The 21,568-nt window shown below is 47.2% G+C and overlaps 1 protein-coding gene across 1 annotated transcript in view; it reads left to right on the forward strand.

Moving 5' to 3' along the window:
• Positions 1–380: 380 nt before the first annotated feature.
• The window catches only part of LOC137537951 (uncharacterized), a 109,505-nt gene continuing 88,317 nt past the window's right edge, over positions 381–21,568 (forward strand). Inside the window, exons 1-2 of the mRNA XM_068259878.1 lie at positions 381–544; positions 16,589–16,650. Coding sequence (XP_068115979.1) covers positions 381–544; positions 16,589–16,650 — 226 coding nt within the window. The remainder of the gene's footprint in view (positions 545–16,588; positions 16,651–21,568) is intronic.

Below are 21,568 nucleotides of genomic sequence, written 5' to 3' on the forward strand. Positions count from 1 at the left end.
GCTACTACAGAGTGCTGCTGTGCTGCTGAGCAGTGTCAGTGTGTCTTCTACTCTGCTGTCTGTCACTCCATGCTGATTATATTAAAAGTCCAAGCCCGATTTTAATAAAGTACAAGTACCCCACATCATCTGTGACATTAACAACACATAACTTGTACTATGTCTGCTGAAACTGGCAGCTGGGGGATGGTCAGCAAGGCCAAGAGGAGAGGTAGCAACATTGCGGCCTCCGTCAACAGTTTTGCCACGTCATTCTCCATTCCGCCGCTAGCCACTGGCCGTCCATCTGCTAGGGGGAGTCACGCTGCAGAGGCGCAGCGCAGCCCATTTTCCAGCAGAGTCGGTGGTGCAAATTGGAGTAGAAAAATGCTGAGCCTGTGATGCAGTTGATGGTGAATGAGCAGGCCACCACCAGCTCTACAAGAGAGAACTCCACCCCCACCACCACTCCTGTTCACAGGGCTGTTACCAGCGGGTTTGAAGAGGAGGAGGAAGACATTCTGGGTGCAATGGGCTATGTGGAGGAGTCTCAGATGTTGACACGGTGGTTGTTGGGGGGGGGGGGGGCGGCCATGATGTGTCAGCAGAAGAGGAGTTTGGGGTGGGGTCATCATCCCAGCAGTTGTTCGAGGAGGGGGAGTATGATGTTGATGACAAAGTAAAGGGCCAGGACTACCATCCACAGGAGGGAGATATCAGCTCTGAGGAGGAGGATGCGTCAGTGGGTCTGGCATGGAGGATCCCCATTGCAGACATTGGCAGGAGCAGCAGTGGGCGTGGAATGCAGGACCCACAGCCTGCTGCTTCATCTTCTGCCACTACCACCAGCTGCACCACTTATCCCCAGGCCCCAACCACCACAGGGAGAAAATCAGCAGCAGCATTCCATTCAGGGCATAAGGGAAAATTTGTATCCCCAATCTGGCAGTTTTTTTAATCTGCCCTCAGTGGACAGCCAGTTTGTCACTTGTAATGTGTGCTAAGTGGAACAGTGCAGACAAGAATATATACAAAAGGATTTAAAAAAACGAAGTAAAAATTACAAAGTACAAGAAACAGATACACACAAGACAGTTTGCATAAAAATAAAATGGGAATAACGTTACCAGCGTGAAGGTTTGAACATTGTTTGTGGGAGAACACCATCCAGCCAGTAGTTTGGGCAGTTCTAGCATCTTTGCTATCTCCAGGGAACTACAAGTTGTGAAGGTCCTGTGCTGGCTCTTATAGGCCGATTTGTGGCCTGGTGGTACAAGTCCAAATATACTTTAACTGCCCCAGAAGGTTTGCACAGAACGCTTGTCATATCCTTTCTGGCTGTGATATGCAAACTTCAAAGGTTTTTCCTGTCCCACTTTTGAACTTTGCAGACTTCAAACACTCAAACACTTCCAGCCCAATATTCAGACCACAGAAAAAATTGTATTTTAACACACACATCAAAAGACTTCTGAGTAAGGCTTCCTGGCTTCTGTGCTGGTGTGATTTGCATTAAGGCACACTGCAGCCAGTACAGGTGTGAAGTCTGGACAATGGCTGCTAATAGTCTAATTACCCATTTCCCTACTACAAGTTACAGGTGACAAAAGCAAAATACACATATGAGACAGTATTTCATAGCAGACCAAAGGTAAGGGCATGGCTGGCTATTGGCCTAAATAGCCATTTCCTTGCCAGGGGCTAGCAAACCAATTTAGCAGTTCCTGCTCCTACTATTCACAAAAGTTCACCTTTGGATGCAAAAGTACTTTACATGGTCATGCAGACAATCCAATTAGCAGCTTCCTTCAGCCTGTTAACATACATACACATCTGACATAATACACAGCAGACCGAAAATGTGAAAATATGGCTTCTGTATTATCCCAACATCATAACTAGCTGCTATATCATGACACTACATGCATCATTTACCCTAAAAAAACGTTTTGGAAGCAATTTAAAGGCCACTTCCGGGTTTTCTATCCGGATATCCGAATCCAATCGGATTTCCCAGATAATGGGTTCAGATATCCGCTTCTATTCGGGTACCAGAAAGTTGGGATTCGGATATCCGATTCGGATCCGGATATCTGGGTATGCGGATCCGAATTTAATTTGGATTTTAAAAAGGGGTATCCAAGCACTCCTGCCCCTGGATAGTGCTAAATTCTGCACAAACTAATCCCCGCAAGGCAAACAATTTGCGGTAATTCGTTTTAGACCCTGTATATTCTGGCATGTGAAAGCAAATGCAAATTTGCATGAGCAATGCTTCATGATTAAGCCAATTAAGCCAAATTTGCAAATCCAGATATATCAGGTTTTAACTTGGTGTTTGATGCACACATTCCTCTGCTGCTGTGTTAAATTGTTTTTATGTGTGTAATATATATTGGGTGCCACCAGTCCTTTTTATTAGTTGTAATACACAATATAAAATGTGAAAGTAATGGCTGGCAGCTTCTACTTTTGTATGAGATAGATGAGGATCAGCTGTTTTATTGCTGTCTATGTCCTGCATAAAGGTAATTATCCTCCCTGTGGCAGATCAGATAACAATTGTTGCATTGGATTATTCTCTTATGTTCAGCCATGACAGCCAACCCTGCAGATCTATTAGGTTTTATTTTTTTGTTAGGAAGGGGTTAAAGAGACACTAACTAGAAAAACGGCCCCTGGGGGGTACTCACCTCGGAAGGGGGAAGCCTCCGGATCCTAATGAGGCTTCCCCCGTCCTCCTCTGTCCTACGGGGGTCTTGCTGCAGCCCTTCAAAGCCGGCCGACAAATCCATCAGCTTGTTCAATATTTACCTTTCCAGGCTCCAGCAGGGACGCTGTTTTGGCTTTCGGCTTCGAAGTAGATGGAAATACCTGATCTTCGTCGGGTGTGTGCTACAGCGCAGGTGCCGGAGATTTGCGCCTGTGCAGTAGAACGGCCCCGACTGAGATTGGGTATTTCCGTCTACTTCAGAGCGCAGCGCCGCTACTGTGCCTGCGCTGGAGCCGGGAAGGTAAATATTTACATCGCCGATGTTCGGAGGGGCACAGCGGGACCCCCGTGGGATGCAGGAGGACGGGGGAAGCCTCAATAGGATCCATAGGCTTCCCCCTCCCGAGGTGAGTACCCCTCACCGTTTTTCTCAGTACAGGTACAGGTGCCGTTTTTCTCAGTACAGGTTTTCTTTAACCATTTCAGGATTCGGCGTACGCTTAACTACGCCCCTGAATCCTGAAGTGGATTGCATGGAAACGGCCGCTCATATGAGCGGCCGTTCCATGTCAGTTCACGGAGCGTGTCTCCGTGAACACCCTGCGAGCCGCTGATCGCCGCTCGCAGGGTAAATGTAAACACACGGGGAAGATCTTCCCCGGTGTTTACATATATACGGCGCTGCTGCGCAGCAGCGCCGTAGAGGAGATCGGCGATCCCCGGCCTCTGATTGACCAGGGACCGCCGGCACCTGATAGGCTGAAGCCTATCCTATCCGGCGCAGGACGGAACTCCGTCCTGCGCCACTCACAGAGGGAGAGAGAGGGAGGGAAGGGGAAGGAGGCCAGGAAGCGCTGCGGAGGGGGGCTTTGAAGAGCCCCCCCCGCAAGCGCAAGCAGCCGGCGGCAATCAGACCCCCCCAGCAGGACATCCCCCTAGTGGGGAAAAAAGGGGGGGAAGTTCGATCGCCCTGGCTGCTAGCTGATCGGTGCTGCGGGCTGGAGAGCTCACGCAGCACCGATCAGCAAAACCACCCCCTGGCACAGAAGTGGTTAAGGTAAAAGGGAGATGTTTAAATTCAGCATTAAGCTCCGTGGATGTTGTGTTCACTGTAAAAGCAGAAGCATAACATAAAGGAGCATAAAAGTGTCACCACACGTTGCATGCAGTGAAGCATACTGTACAGCCAACAGTGATCAGTGAAGCATACTTTTCGTTAACACACCCGTTTTGCAGAAGCGCACTGTAGGCAGTGTGTTGGGATGCTGCGCGCTGTTAGGCTTTACCTCACCGGCCACACTGTGAATGTTGCAATGCTTGCTCATTGCAATGTGGCATTCCACAGTACAATACAGCCTTTATGCCACACTCCAATGACCCACTGTGAATAGGGCCAAAGGACAGGCAATCAGGAGTTAATGCTGATTAGTAGGGGTATGGTTAGGGGAAAAATATAATCTAGTTAACCTTAAACAACCCTCCCCCCACCCCGCCAAGTTAAGCATGAAAAGGCAAGGCGGACTTGAACTCAGAACATCCTCTCTACTCTAAAAGATAAGCAACAGCATAATAACCTTTAAAGAAAAACATTTCTTTGTTACAGATCTGCAGTGTGTCTACTTCCTGATTCATGGAAGCATATTGTTAACAGCCTGTGCTTTCAAATGAGCATATCTGCCATCGTTGCCGTGGCAGTCATGTAACACAGGGGAGCGATCAAATGACAACTTGTAACGAGACACAAATGAGGGGTAATTAACCACTTGGGGACCGTGGGCTTTACCCCCCTTAAGGACCAGGCACTTTTTTTCCCCATTCAGACCACTGCAGCTTTCACGGTTTATTGCTCGCTCATACAACCTACCACCTAAATTAATTTTACCTCCTTTTCTTGTGACTAATAAAGCTTTCTTTTGGTGCTATTTGATTGCTGCTGCGATTTTTACTTTTTATTATATTCATCAAAAAAGACATGAATTTTGTCTTTTGTTTAAATTTCTGTGCTGACATTTTTCAAATAAAGTAAAATTTCTGTATACATGCAGCGCGTAAAATGTGGACAAACATGTTTTTGATTAAAAAAAAAACCCCATTCATCCTATATTTATTGGTTTGGGTTTTTTGTCACAAGTTAGCGGAAAATGCCACTTTGTGAAAAAAAAAAACAATTAAAATCAATTTCCGCTAACTTGTGACAAAAAAATAAAATCTTTTATGAACTCACCATACTCCTAACGGAATACCTTGGGGTGTCTTCTTTCTAAAATGGGGTCATTAGTGGGGTTCCTATACTGCCCTGGCATTTTAGGGGCCCTAAACCGTGAGGAGTAGTCTTGAAACAAAAATGACCTGTGAAATCCTAAAGGTACTCATTGGACTTTGGGCCCCTTAGCGCAGTTAGGGTGCAAAAAAGTGCCACACATGTGGTATCACCGTACTCGGGAGAAGTAGTATAATGTGTTTTGAGGTGTATTTTTACACATACCCATGCTGGGTGGGAGAAATCTCTCTGTAAATGGACAATTGTGTGTAAAAAAAATCAAACAATTGTCATTTACAGAGATATTTCTCCCACTCAGCATGGGTATGTGTAAAAATACACCTCAAAACACATTGTACTACTTCTCCCGAGTACGGCGATACCACATGTGTGGCACTTTTTTGCACCCTAACTGCGCTAAGGGGCCCAAAGTCCAATGAGTACCTTTAGGATTTCACAGGTCATTTTTGTTTCAAGACTACTCCTCACGGTTTAGGGCCCCTAAAATGCCAGGGCAGTATTGGAACCCCACTAATGACCCCATTTTAGAAAGAAGATACCCCACGGTATTCCGTTAGGAGTATGGTGAGTTCATAGAAGATTTTATTTTTTTGTCACAAGTTAGTGGAAATTGATTTTAATTGTTTTTTTTCACAAAGTGTCATTTTCCGCTAACTTGTGACAAAAAATAAAATCTTCTATGAACTCACCATACTCCGTACGGAATACCTTTGGGTGTCTTCTTTCTAGAATGGGGTCATTTGTGGGGTTCCTATACTGCCCTGGCATTTTAGGGGCCCTAAACCGTGAGGAGTAGTCTTGAAACCAAATGTCGCAAAATGACCTGTGAAATCCTAAAGGTACTCATTGGACTTTGGGCCCCTTAGCGTACTTAGGGTGTAGAAAAGTACCACACATGTGGTACCGCCGTACTCAGGAGAAGTAGTATAATGTGTTATGGGGTGTATTTTTACACATACCCATGCTGAGTGGGAGAAATATCTCTGTAAATGACAATTGTTGGATTTTTTTTACACACAATTGTCCATTTACAGAGAGATTTCTCCCACCCAGCATGGGTATGTGTAAAAATACACCCCAAAACACATTATACTACTTTTCCTGAGTACGGCGGTACCACGTGTGACACATTTTTGCAGCCTAGGTGCGCTAAGGGGCCCAACGTCCTATTCACAGGTCATTTTGAGGCATTTGTTTTCTAGACTACTCCTCACGGTTTAGGGCCCCTAAAATGCCAGGGCAGTATAGGAACCCCACAAGTAACCCCATTTTAGAAAGAAGACACCCCAAGGTATTCCGTTAGGTGTATGGCGAGTTCATAGAAGATTTTATTTTTTGTCACAAGTTAGTGAAAAATGACACTTTGTGAAAAAAAATATAAATCAATTTCCGCTAACTTTTGACAAAAAATAAAATCTTTTATGAACTCGTCATACACCTAACAGAATACATTGGGGTGTCTTTTTTCAAAAATGGGGTCACATTGTGGGGTTCCTATACCGCCCTGGCATTTTACGGGCCCAAAACCGTGAGTAGTCTGGAAACCAAATGTCTCAAAATGACTGTTCAGGGGTATAAGCATCTGCAAATTTTGATGACAGGTGGTCTATGAGGGGGCGAATTTTGTGGAACCGGTCATAAGCAGGGTGGCCTTTTAGATGACAGGTTGTATTGGGCCTGATCTGATGGATAGGAGTGCTAGGGGGGTGACAGGAGGTGATTGATGGGTGTCTCAGGGGGTAGTTATAGGGGAAAATAGATGCAATCAACGCATTGGGGAGGTGATCGGAAGGGGGTCTGAGGGGGATCTGAGGGTTTGGCCGAGTGATCAGGAGCCCACACGGGGCAAATTAGGGCCTGATCTGATGGGTAGGTGTGCTAGGGGGTGACAGGAGGTGATTGATGGGTGTCTCAAGTAGTGTTGGGCGAACAGTGTTCGCCACTGTTCGGGTTCTGCAGAACATCACCCTGTTCGGGTGATGTTCGAGTTCGGCCGAACACCTGACGGTGCTCGGCCAAACCGTTCGGCCATATGGCCGAACTAAGAGCGCATGGCCGAACGTTCCCCGAACGTTCGGCTAGCGCTGTGATTGGCCGAACGGGTCACGTGGTTCGGACCCGAACGCGCTCTGATTGGCCGAACGGTCACGTGGTTCGGGTAAATAAATACCCGAACCACGTCATATCTCCGCCATTTGTCTGTGGGTTTAGCTTTGGGTAGGCAGGCAGGGTAGTTCGCGCTCCAGCCACGCTAGCCAGGGTCCCCCCTGTCATTGTGTCACTGCTGGGAACAGTAGTACACCGCTTGCTCAGCCACACTATATAGCATTCTGTTTACTGCCACTCTGTGTACCTCGCTCAGCCACACTATATAGCATTCTGTTTACTGCCACTCTGTGTCTGCTGGGAATAGTAGTACACCGCTTGCTCAGCCACACTATATAGCATTCTGTTTACTGCCACTCTGTGTACCTCGCTCAGCCACACTATATAGCATTCTGTTTACTGCCACTCTGTGTCTGCTGGGAATAGTGGTACACCGCTCGCTCAGCCACACTACAGTGTTCTCCCCAGGCTCTTTTAGCCGGGTGCTCCACCCGGCTAGATTTGGTGACCACCCGGCTGTCATCGGCTCACCTCCTCCTATACTGTAAGAGTTGCCCTGCATTTTCATCTCAACCCACCCGGCTACTTTTTCATGCCACCCGGCTGGAAAAAAATTCTGGGGAGAACACTGCACTATATAGCATTCTGTTCACTGTTCTGTGTCTGCTTGGAATAGTGGTACACCGCTCGCTCAGCCACACTATATAGCATTCTGTTTACTGTTCTGTGTCTGCTGGGAATAGTGGTACACCGCTCGCTCAGCCACACTATATAGCATTCTGTTTACTGTTCTGTGTCTGCTGGGAATAGTGGTACACCGCTCGCTCAGCCACACTATATAGCATTCTGTGCACTGTTCTGTGTCTGCTGGGAATAGTGGTACACCGCTCGCTCAGCCACACTATATAGCATTCTGTTCACTGTTCTGTGTCTGCTGGGAATAGTGGTACACCGCTCGCTCAGCCACACTATATAGCATTCTGTTTACTGTTCTGTGTCTGCTGGGAATAGTGGTACACCGCTCGCTCATCCACACTATATAGCATTCTGTTCACTGTTCTGTGTCTGCTGGGAATAGTGGTACACCGCCCGCTCAGCCACACTATATAGCATTCTGTTCACTGTTCTGTGTCTGCTGGGAATAGTGGTACACCGCTCGCTCAGCCACACTATATAGCATTCTGTTCACTGTTCTGTGTCTGCTGGGAACAGTAGTACACCGCTCGCTCAGCCAGAGTATATAGCATTGTGTTTACTGCCACTCTGTGTACACCGCTCAGCCAGACTATATACCATTGTTTACTGACACTCTGTGTACACCGCTCAGCCAGACTATATACCATTGTTTACTGACACTCTGTGTACACCGCTCAGCCAGACTATATACCATTGTTTACTGCCACTCTGATTCTGCTGGGAACAGTAGTACACCGCTCGCTCAGCCAGACTATATAGCATTGTGTTTACTGCCACTCTGTGTACACCGCTCAGCCAGACTATATACCATTGTTTACTGACACTCTGTGTACACCGCTCAGCCAGACTATATACCATTGTTTACTGAAACTCTGTGTACACCGCTCAGCCAGACTATATACCATTGTTTACTGCCACTCTGATTCTGCTGGGAACAGTAGTACACCGCTCGCTCAGCCAGACTATATACCATTGTTTACTGACACTATATAGCAGACTATATAGCATTGTGTGTACACCGCTCAGCCAGACTATATACCATTGTTTACTGACACTCTGTGTACACCGCTCAGCCAGACTATATACCATTGTTTACTGCCACTCTGATTCTGCTGGGAACAGTAGTACACCGCTCGCTCAGCCAGACTATATACCATTGTTTACTGACACTCTGTGTACACCGCTCAGCCAGACTATATACCATTGTTTACTGCCACTCTGATTCTGCTGGGAACAGTAGTACACCGCTCGCTCAGCCAGACTATATACCATTGTTTACTGACACTCTGTGTACACCGCTCAGCCAGACTATATACCATTGTTTACTGCCACTCTGATTCTGCTGGGAACAGTAGTACACCGCTCGCTCAGCCAGACTATATAGCATTGTGTTTACTGCCACTCTGTGTACACCGCTCAGCCACACTATATAGCATTGCGTACTCTGCCAGTCAGTGTGTATATTGCTGGGATCAGTAATACTCCACTCACCGTCAACCACTATATGAGCTCAACATGAGTTCCCCAGAGACCTCCGCTGTGAGCAGCACTCCCAACAACAGCAACAGCCAACGCCCCACGCAAGCTATAACATCCACCCCAGCAGCCAGTGGTCAGCAGCAGCCCTCCCCGGAGGAGAACGTTGTGTCCATCAGTCCGTCGCCAGAGCGATTAATGAGGGCTGCCATTGAGGAGATGATGGGGCCTGATGTGGAGGAGGAGGTCTGGCTCAGGCCAGCATCCCAAGTTAATGTTGAGGACGATGAGGGGTCTGTGTCTGGGGATGTTGGGGTGGCAGAGGTGGTGGGTGGGTCAGACTCAGGAGAAGAGTTGTATGATGAGGATGATGATCGGGACCATCTGTATGTGCCTCAGAGTCCGACCCCGGAAAACATGTTGTATCGTGTGTTTAGGTACTAAAATCTGCGTTCCCTCCCAGTAGTGTTGGGCGAACAGTGTTTGCCACTGTTCGGGTTCTGCAGAACATCACCCTGTTCGGGGTGACTATATAGCAGACTATATAGCATTGTGTTTAATGCCACTCTGTGTACACGGCTCAGCCACACTATATAGCATTGTGTTTACTTCCACTCTGTGTCTGCTGGGAACAGTAGTACACCGCTCACCCGCCACTGTATAGCATTGTGCTCTGTGTCACTGCTGACAATAGTGGTACACCGCTCACCCACCACTGTATAGCATTTCTGTACTGCCACTGTACTGCTGCCAGTCAGCGTGTACTTTAAGGATAAGTGAAATGAGGAAGAAATCCGGTGAAAGAGGGAGGGGCAAGGGAAGAGGTGTTTCCCCTGACGGTTCACGTACAGGCCACAGGGGAGCACCCAAGAAAACCCACTCAATACTGCCCATGTTGTCCAGGACAACAACCCTCACAGATCCAAAAGAACAGGACCAGATAATTACTTGGATGACCTCTCAAGCGTCCAGCAGTGGGTTAAGCAGCACCAGCACATCACGCACGAGGTCCGAGTCCTCAGCCAGTTAAAGTCTGGGCTTTCTTTGAAGACTGCACTGAGGATGTTACCATGGCGATTTGCAAGGTGTGCAAGACCCGCCTGAGCAGGGGGAAAAGTATTAACAACCTCTCCACCACCAGCATGAGCCGCCACATTCTATCCAAACATCCCACTCTGTGGGCAAACGCGGCAGGACAGGGTACCACCAGCAACACTGCCTCCCTTGGGTTCACCAGACTCACCACCAGACCCGCCTCAGCAGCAGCAGTAGCCCAGCCATTGCGTGGTTCACAACATTCACAAACATCAGACGATGCTGACACTGTCACTTTCCGGACTAGTGCTCTTGAGGTCTCCCAGTGTTCATCAAACACAACAACCAACAGCCCTTCGGTGTGCAGCGCTACGGTTGAGTTGTCTGTCTCTGAGATGTTTGAGCACAAGAGGAAATTGCCAGCAAATGACCCCCGGGCCGTGGCAGTAACAGCCAGCCAGCATAGCCAAGCTTCTGGCCTGCGAAATGCTGCCATATCGAGTGGTGGAGACAAACAGCTTCAAGGGCATGATGTCAGTGGCCATCCCACGTTACGTTGTTCCCAGCCGCTACCACTTTGCGCGCTCTGCAGTGCCTGAGTTGCATGAGCACGTGGTCAGCTAAATAACCCGAAGCTTGAAGAATGCCGTTGCCTGCAAGGTTCACCTCACCACTGACACCTGGACGAGTGCGTTCGGCCAGGGTCGATACATCTCCCTTACCGCGCACTGGGTGAACCTTGTGGAGCCTGGCAGCGATTCCTCACCTGCTACGGCGCGGGTGTTGCCCACGCCGCAAACAGCTGGATAACAACAGCAGCACCTACCTCTCTGACTCCTTCTCCTCCAACGCATCTCAAAGCTGTACCTCATCCGGAAATGCTAACCCAGCACCAGCAGCAGTAGGATCGTGGAAGCAGTGCAGCACAGCTGTTGGCATGCGTCAGCAAGCGTTGCTGAAGCTGATCTGCCTTGGGGATAAGCAGCACACAGGGGAGGAAATTTGGAGGGGAATAAAGGAACAGACGGATTTGTGGCTGGCACCGCTGGACCTGAAACCGGGCATGAAGCTAGACACCTGGCACGAACTGGCAATGTACGCAATAGAGGTGCTGGCTTGCCCGGCAGCCAGCGTTATGTCGGAACGCTGTTTCAGTGCTGCCGGAGGCATCATCACAGATCGGCGTATCCGCCTCTCCACAGAAAATGCAGACCGTCTGACTCAAATTAAAATGAATCAATCCTGGATTGGAAACGACTACGCAACACTCCTGGACCCCAACCAAGTAACATGACCGATGAACATCTGGGATGGTTTAGCGTTTCCGGTCCCTGTTTATTGAACCTCTCATCTGTATTACATTTATGACTGCATGGCGGCAAAAAGCATTGCTGCTATATCCGCACGCTTTTTGTCCTCATGCAAGGCCTGGGTTGTTGTGTCTCACAAAGCGTGGCCTTCTCCTCCTGCGCCTCCTCCTGTTCCATCACGTGTGCTGCTGCTGCTGCTGCTGCTGCTGGGTTACCGTTGCCGCGTGGTCCCTGTTTATGGAACCTCTTATCTTTATTACATTTATGACTACATGGCGGTACAAAGCATGCTATCCGCACGCTTTTTGTCCTCATGCAAGGCCTGGGTTGTTGTGTCTCACAAAGCGTGGCCTTCTCCTCCTGCGCCTCCTCCTGTTCCATCACGTGTGCTGCTGCTGCTGCTGCTGCTGGGTTAGCGTTGCCGGTCCCTGTTTATGGAACCTCTTATCTTTATTACATTTATGACTACATGGCGGTACAAAGCATGCTATCCGCACGCTTTTTGTCCTCATGCAAGGCCTGGGTTGTTGTGTCTCACAAAGCGTGGCCTTCTCCTCCTGCGCCTCCTCCTGTTCCATCACGTGTGCTGCTGCTGCTGCTGCTGCTGGGTTAGCGTTGCCGCGTGGTCCCTGTTTATTGAACCTCTTATCTTTATTACATTTATGACTACATGGCGGTACAAAGCATGCTCTCCGCACGCTTTTTGTCCTCATGCAAGGCCTGGGTTGTTGTGTCTCACAAAGCGTGGCCTTCTCCTCCTGCGCCTCCTCCTGTTCCATCACGTGTGCTGCTGCTGGGTTAGCGTTGCCGCGTGGTCCCTGTTTATTGAACCACTTATCTTTATTACATTTATGACTGCATGGTGGTACAAAGCATGCTATCCGCACGCTTCTTGTCCTCATGCAAGGCCTGGGTTGTTGTGTCTCAAAGCGTGGCCTTCTCCTCCTGCGCCACCCTCCTCCTGTTCCATCACGTGTGCTGCTGCTGGGTTAGCATTACCGGTCCCTTTTCCTGGAACCTCTTATATGTATTACATTTATGACTGCATGCCGACAAAAAGCATGTTACCTGTGCAAAGAAAACAGACATTTCCCGCATTTAAAAGACAGTTTTCCCTTTGAAACTTTAAAATCGATTTTCTCAAAAACTATAAGCTCTTTTTGCTAAATTTTTTTTTCCTCTTGTACCCACTCCCAAGGTGCACATACCCTGTAAATTTGGGGTATGTAGCATGTAAGGAGGCTTTACAAAGCACAAAAGTTCGGGTCCCCATTGACTTCCATTATGTTCGGAGTTCGGGTCGAACACCCGAACATCGCGGACATGTTCGGCCTGTTCGGCCCGAACCCGAACATCTAGATGTTCGCCCAACACTAGTCTCAAGATGTGATTAGAGGGGGGAATAGATGCAAGCAATGCACTGGCGAGGTGATCAGGGCTGGGGTCTGAGGACGTTCTGAGGGTGTGGGCGGGTGATTGAGTGCCCTAGGGGCAGATAGGGGTCTAATCTGATAGGTAGCAGTGACAGGGGGTGATTGATGGGTAATTAGTGGGTGTTTAGGGTAGAGAACAGATGTAAACACTGCACTTGGGAGGTGATCTGACGTCGGATCTGCGGGCGATCTATTGGTGTGGGTGGGTGATCAGATTGCCCGCAAGGGGCAGGTTAGGGGCTGATTGATGGGTGGCAGTGACAGGGGGTGATTGATGGGTGATTGAGAGGTGATTGACAGGTGATCAGGGGGATAGATGCATACAGTACACAGGGGGGGGAGGGTCTGGGGAGAATCTGAGGGGTGGGGGGTGATCAGGAAGGGGCGGGGGGGGGGGGTAAAAAAAAATAGCATTGACAGATAGTGACAGGGAGTGATTGATGGGTGATTAGGGGGGTGATTGGGTGCAAACAGGGGTCTGGGGGGTGGGCGGGGGGAGGGGGGTCTGAGGGGTGCTGTGGGCGATCTGGGGCAGGGGGGGGGAATCAGTGTGCTTGGGTGCGACATAGTGTGGCTGCAGCCTGCCCTGGTGGTCCCTCGGACATTGGGACCACCAGGGCAGGAGGCAGCCTGTATAATACACTTTGTAAACATTACAAAGTGTATTATACACTTTGTATGCGGCGATCCGGGTGCTAGTAACCTGCCGGCGCTTCCGAACGGCCGGCGGGTTACAGCGCGAGGTGGGCGGAGCCAGTCCCCGTCGGCCGATCGCGTCACGAATGACGTGATCGCGCCGCCCATGCCCGTAAAAGGACCGCCGCCATTTGTCAATACGGCGGTCCTTGCGGGGTCCACTTCCCGGCCGCCAATTGTCTATACGGCGGTCGGGAAGTGGTTAAACAGGGTAAACTCTCTAAATATATACAGGATGCATTTCTCTATGTTTTCCTTCTGTCCTGTGCAAGAGTTCAGGTCCACTTGATAGGGAAGGCAGGGCTGGGACAAGGTCCACAATCAACAGAGGCTGAGCTGCCCAAGTGCGCCCCCCCCCCCCCCTGCTCCGTAAGCTTACTGCGCATGTGCAGCTCTCTGATGACTGAGTGAGCAGTAAGCTTACAAAGATCAAACACATTGAATCCAACACAGGAGATGTCAGTGCTATAGAAATACATAATAATAATATGGTAGGATATTAGACTATGACTATGGTAGGATTAGATTGTAAGCTCCTCTGAGGACAGTCAGTGACATGACTATATACTCTGTATACAGTACTGCTGCAGAAGATGTCAGTGTTATATAAATACATAATATGGTAGGACACATTACACTATGGTAGGATTAGATTGTGAGCTCCTCTGGGGACAGTCAGTGACATGAATATGTACTCTGTATAGTGCTGCAGAACATGTCAATGTTATATAAATACATAATAATGTGAATATGGTAGGACATTAGACTATGGTTATGGCAGGATTAGATTGTGAGCTCCTCTGAGGCCAGTCAGTGACATGACTATGTACTCTGTAATGTGCTGCAGAAGATGTCGGTGCTATATAAATACATAAATAACATGGTAGGACATTAGACAATGGCTATGGTAGGATTAGAATGTGAGCTTCTCTGAGGACAGTCAGTGACATGACTATGTACTCTGTAAAGTGCTGCAGGAGATGTCAGTGCTATATAAATACATAATAATAATATGGCAGGACATTAGACTATGACTATGGTAGGATTAGAGTGTGAGCTCCTCTGAGGACAGTCAGTGACATGACTATGTACTCTGTAAAGTGCAGCAGAACATGTCAGTGCTATATAAATACATATTAATATGGTAGAGACTTTTTACACTATAACTATGGTAGGATTACAGTTTAAGCTCTGAGAATAATCAGCAATATTGCTATGTACTCTTCAAAGTGCTATGGAGGGCATCATCACTATATAAATACTTAAAGTGGCCATTAATTATACAATTCTCCAGATGATTGATCGTCTGATTTGATAACATTGATCAGAAACGATCTTTCGGACCCACTAATGAAAGAAAAGCTGCTATCCAATTTGCTCAGATTAATGGAATTGATACTTTTTTGGATCGATTCCATCAATTTGATCGAATTAGATATACCAGCAAGCTGTCATTAGTGGTCTAGGATGACTGATTGTCCGGAAAATTGTATCGGTAGTGGCCACTTTAAAGCGGACCTGAACTTCCTCTCTGCTCTAAAAGATAGGCAACAGTATAATAACCTTTAAAGAAAAAAATTTCGATGTTACAGCTGATACAAATCCTGCAATAAATCTGCAGTGTGTCTACTTCCTGCTTTCATGGAAGCAGACATTGCTAATATCCTGAGCTTTTAAATGAGCTTATATGTCTTATCTGCCATGGCAATCAGGAGGCACAGGGGTGAGATCAAACTACAACTTGTGATTAGTCACAGATGAGGGGGAATTAGACAGGCTAAACTCTCTAAATACATACAGGGTGCATTTCTCTGTTTTCCTTTGTCCTTGGGGGGAGGTTAAAGGGGTTCTGTGGTGGTGTCCTGGGGTTAAATACAGACACTTACCTGGGGCTTCTATCAGCCCCCTGTAGCAGTAATGTCCCACGCAGTCCTCCTCCGATCCGCCATTCTCCGCCGCCGGCTCCAGTCCAGCGTGGCACGCTTTCAACTGCGGCTGGGCGCCAATGGCCGCGCGCCTGCTCGCTTCCGCCGGCATCATCAAAAGCTTACTGCGCAGGCGCAGTACGAGAAACCTTTGTACTGCACCTGCGCAGTAAGCTTCCACTGACACGAACGAGAGCCCGCATTATTCGTCTGTCGTCAGACGAATAATTGCCCGGAGCCGGCGGGGGAGAACGGTGGATCGGAGGAGGACGGTGTGGGACATTACTGCTACAGGGGGCTGATAGAAGCCCCAGGTAAGTGTGTTTTTATCCCCAGGACACCCCCACAGAATATAGCCTGATGCCGGAGAAATAGAGTGATAGGGAATGGGAGAGGGGCAGGGGAGTTGGTGACATAGAAGCCAGCATTATCACACACCTGACACAGCACATAGTCACTCCCCCCTGTGCTCTCCTTTGCCCAGCTCTGGGGTGTTAAAAAGCTGCAGTTATTCCTGTAATCTTAAAACCTCGATATACTCATGCAGCAGCTTCAGGGACAGGGAAGGAGAGAGAGAGAGAGAGAGAGAGAGCTCAGCTGAGTGTTTCCTGTAGTGCACAAACAAGGCAGCATTAGGGAAACTGATCTATCATGCAAGCACCAGGAACACAGGCAGTGTGTGGGCTGGAGAAGAGCAGAATCATGTGTGCATATTATGGTCTGAACATACCTCTCCCTGCAGTGTCTCTCCCCCCTTCCCCCGCATAGCTATCTCTTCTCTTCCACAGTCTTCATTGTAGATCGAAATGCCCAGGTTACAGTGCTCAGCCCCGCCCCTCAGTCAGTGTCACATGAAGAAGAGAGGAGGGGAGGGGCGCTCTCTATACACACGCAGCCAGGAAAGACTGGGGACAGCGAGCAGCAGAAAGCTGATTATATACAGCTCATCTGTTCCGCTCGTCTTCCCCAGCAGCCAGCCAGCACTGCAGCCAGCAAAGTGGTGAGTGCAGCATACACAGCGGGGGTAGTGGGCGGCAAGCCAAGCCAGGCAATACACAGACCTGCTCCTTGCGCCCCTCCCACACAGCAGTGAGCTCCGCCCCGAGGCTCCAGCCTCCTGAGCCTATGTGTCGGCCCGGCCCTGAGGGAAGGGGAGGGTTAAGCATTAGGGAAAGAACTGGTGGAGAAGGGAGAAAAGAACACAGGGACAAAGGGAGCCCAATCTGGTGTATTATTGTTGCTATCATACTGGCACCCAAGGCTAACACTACTGTCCCTAAAGACACAGCAAACAACCCGAAGAAGCTGCTTATGCTATGAAACGCATTGTCTCCTAAGTGCTCAACAAAATTAGAATCTTTGTGAGCTACCATACACGAGAGGTTTTTTTATTTAAGGAAGGATCTATTCTTTCACCTACCTGTGTTGTATGTCCAATTTTTTTACGTACATATAGATTCTTTTTTCGGCTTGCTCTTACTTAGGCATTAGGAAAGGAATTTTATTATGGGGGTTGGTTAGAGTTAGCTGAACAACTAGCGATGGTAAGAAATGCCCATTTCCAAGTCCGCAGAAATTCAGATTTGCGCCAAAACCAATTTCCATTTTTACGACTTTTCCAATTTCCGATTTTCAAAGAGTATTTTATTACATTCTCTGATGATTACCGGCAGCTCTGGTGTGTCTGAAACAGTAAGGAGAGGGATTACCTATGAGTGACAGGAGCAGACAGCCAATAGAAACAGCTGCTGCCTCCTGCAAGTCCCGCTGATCGGATGCTGATAGGATGTGATAGCTTCTGAGAGGAACAAGCTTTTCTACCGCCCCCCCCCCCCCCAGGCAGTGCAGGAGAGATCCCGAACAAAAGAGATTTCCCCTGCAGCCCTTTGGTTGTTTAACCCTTTAGGTTATTGTTTGAAGATGCGAAGGAGCTAGTGGGGAAATCACCTAAGCATGGCATGTGTAAGGTCTCTTGGAAGTTCATCTAAGCTGTGGCAGTTAAATAAAATGTTAAGAAAGACTAATGGACAGATTCAGAGCGAGCAGAGGCAGTATAACAAACATGTACATTCTAATCTGATGTCGGGGATGCCTTTTACTATTGTAATGCCACCACTGCACTGAACAGCAGAACAGAGACCACTCTACACTCTTCTGCTGTTGCCGAACAGGTTTTTGATGAATTGAAGGGATGGGTTTCGGTAAATTACCGAACTTCTACCGCGCCTGTGAAAATGTCTGAAAAAAAGTCTAAAATATTGAAAGCCGTATTTTCCTGACTTGTGTTTTTTTTTTTTTTTTTTTTTTTTTATTGAACAGCCTTTGAACTGAAGCCTATCTCTGTGAACAGTGTTGGACAGTGACTTAACAGGAGAGTTTGTCAAGCTGCACCTTCCATGCTGTCATTTTTTTTATTGCTGTATGCATTGCCATTCAGGAGATCAAATCAAGATCAGTTTGTCAAAGGTTAATGGTAAATTACCTGAACGCCTTAGGGCAAGTTTACTAAGATTCTTCTGGGGAACTGGAGAACATACATTATCCTATGAGCCTTGTCTGGATTTATTACTCATCCTCTAATATTAAAAAGTAAAACATTGCATCCTTGGATCATATCATACCATAGCAAGGGTTACCGAAGCTTTAGTAGAGACTGCAAATGTAATGTGTGCACATCTACAATAAGGATTTTTTTCAGTTTATCCTTTGTTTATTATAGAATCCACAGCCTCCTAAATGCAGAACATTTTAAATTAACCCAGGCCAGGTTCATTGGATTACATACAGTGGCTTGCAAAAGTATTCGGCCCCCTTGAAGTTTTCCACATTTTGTCACATTACTGCCACAAACATGAATCAATATTATTGAAATTCCACGTGAAAGACCAATACAAAGTGGTGTACACGTGAGAAGTGGAACAAAAATCATACAGGATTCCAAACATTTTTAAAAAATCAATAATAAGTGGGGTGTGCATAATTATTCAGCCCCCTTTGGTCTGAGTGCAGTCAGTTGCCCATAGACATTGCCTGATGAGTGCTAATGACTAAATAGAGTGCACCTGTGTGTAATCTAATGTCAGTACAAATACAGCTGCTCTGTGATGGCCTCAGAGGTTGTCTAAGAGAATATTGGGAGCAACAACACCATGAAGTCCAAAGAACACACCAGACAGGTCAGAGATAAAGTTAAGAAATTTAAAGCAGGCTTAGGCTACAAAAAGATTTCCAAAGCCTTAAACATCCCACGGAGCACTGTCCAAGCAGTGGTGCTCAAATACCCCTTTTTAAAATTCGAGTTTGGTCGAATTCGAATAGTAAATTATTCGAGGTCAGTCGAATATTCGAGTCGAATAATTTTTACTATTCGATTCGACCTCGGACTTCGAGCTCACTATTCGAGTCGGTATTCGAGCTCATTATTCGAGCTGACTATTCGAATTGGCCTTAAATAGCTTCCAACACTTGTTTTAAGGGTGAATGATGCAAGAAACATCTTTTTTTCCAAGTAACAGCAAGTGATTATGTGGGGATGTTCCTTTAAAAAAAAAAAAAGGTGAAAAGAGAAGTTGTGTCCAGAATTTTGTTCAGTACTGTATATACTTCTTCTTCTTCTTCTTCTTCTTCTTCTTCTTCTTCTTCTTCTTCTTCTTTATCTTCTATCTTCTTCTTCTTCTTCTATATCTTCTTCTTCTATATCTTCTTCTTCTTCTATATTGTCTTCTTCATCTTCATCTTCATCTTCATCTTCATCTTCATCTTCATCTTCATCTTCATCTTCATCTTCTTCTTCTTCTTCATCTTCTTCTTCTTCTTCTTCTTCTTCTTCTTCTTCTTCTTCTTCTTCTTCTTCTTCTTCTTCTTCTTCTTCTTCTTCTTCTTCTTCTTCTTCTTCTTCTTCTTCTTCTTCTTCTTCTTCTTCTTCTTCTTCTTCTTCTCCTTCTTCTCCTTCTCCTTCTTCTTCTTCTTCTCCTTCTTCTTCTTCTTCTTCTTCATCTTCTTCATTTTCTTCTTCTTCATCTTCTTCTTCTTCATCTTCTTCTATATCGTCTTCTTCACTTACTTCTCTTTTCAATTTTTTTTTTACAGAAATGCAGCTATTTTTGAGCGTAACAAATAGCTGGTGGCGCACGCATGTTGGAAGCGCCATTGTATGTGCTCCCTGGCAGTGGAAACACACAGACAGCAGGAGGTAAATTCAGCAGCAGGAGGAGGAGGATGAGTGTGTGGCAGCAGGCAGTCAATGAGGCAGGCAGCGTGACATAATAGCCCTGGTACCTAGCGGTGATACCAGGGCTGTAAATAAACACAACAGGAGGTCCCAGACAGCGGTCGTGCAGCCCACATCGTGTCCAATACACAACTGGGACAACACAGTTTTCAACCCGGGCACCTCAGAAAAATTAAACCTTTTTTTTTTTTTAATGGTTTTTTGGTTTTGTTTGTACAACCAATTGCACAGATATATAGCTATTGTTTGACGTAATAGCTGGTGGCAGAGTGGCAGCAGAATGTAATTCTGTGTACCCTGGCAGTGGGAAACACAGACAGACAGCAGCAGTAGCAGGAGGAATGGAGGAGTAATGTGAGCAGCTATTGTTTGACGTAATAGCTGGTGGCAGTGTGGCAGCAGAAGGTAATTCTGTGTACCCTGGCAGTGGGAAACACAGACAGACAGCAGCAGCAGGAGGAATGGAAGAGTAGTGTGAGTGTGGCAGCAGGCAGGCAGCGTGACATAATAGCCCTGGTACCTAGCGGTGATAACAGGGCTGTAAATAAACACAACAGGAGGTCCCAGACAGCGGTCGTGCAGCCCACATCGTGTCCAATACACAACTGGGACAACACAGTTTTCAACCCGGGCACCTCAGAAAAATTAAACCTTTTTTTTTTTTTAATGGTTTTTTGGTTTTGTTTGTACAACCAATTACACAGATATATAGCTATTGTTTGACGTAATAGCTGGTGGCAGAGTGGCAGCAGAATGTAATTCTGTGTACCCTGGCAGTGGGAAACACAGACAGACAGCAGCAGTAGCAGGAGGAATGGAGGAGTAATGTGAGCAGCTATTGTTTGACGTAATAGCTGGTGGCAGTGTGGCAGCAGAAGGTAATTCTGTGTACCCTGGCAGTGGGAAACACAGACAGACAGCAGCAGCAGGAGGAATGGAGGAGTAGTGTGAGTGTGGCAGCAGGCAGGCAGCGTGACATAATAGCCCTGGTACCTAGCGGTGATAACAGGGCTGTAAATAAACACAACAGGAGGTCCCAGACAGCGGTCGTGCAGCCCACATCGTGTCCAATACACAACTGGGACAACACAGTTTTCAACCCGGGCACCTCAGAAAAATTAAACCTTTTTTTTTTTTAATGGTTTTTTGGTTTTTTTTGTACAACCAATTACACAGATATATAGCTATTGTTTGACGTAATAGCTGGTGGCAGAGTGGCAGCAGAATGTAATTCTGTGTACCCTGGCAGTGGGAAACACAGACAGACAGCAGCAGTAGCAGGAGGAATGGAGGAGTAATGTGAGCAGCTATTGTTTGACGTAATAGCTGGTGGCAGTGTGGCAGCAGAAGGTAATTCTGTGTACCCTGGCAGTGGGAAACACAGACAGACAGCAGCAGCAGGAGGAATGGAGGAGTAGTGTGAGTGTGGCAGCAGGCAGGCAGCGTGACATAATAGCCCTGGTACCTAGCGGTGATAACAGGGCTGTAAATAAACACAACAGGAGGTCCCAGACAGCGGTCGTGCAGCCCACATCGTGTCCAATACACAACTGGGACAACACAGTTTTCAACCCGGGCACCTCAGAAAAATTAAACCTTTTTTTTTTTTTTAATGGTTTTTTGGTTTTTTTTGTACAACCAATTACACAGATATATAGCTATTGTTTGACGTAATAGCTGGTGGCAG

Source organism: Hyperolius riggenbachi, chromosome 11 (genome assembly GCF_040937935.1).
Source record: "Hyperolius riggenbachi isolate aHypRig1 chromosome 11, aHypRig1.pri, whole genome shotgun sequence".
NCBI lineage: Eukaryota > Metazoa > Chordata > Amphibia > Anura > Hyperoliidae > Hyperolius > Hyperolius riggenbachi.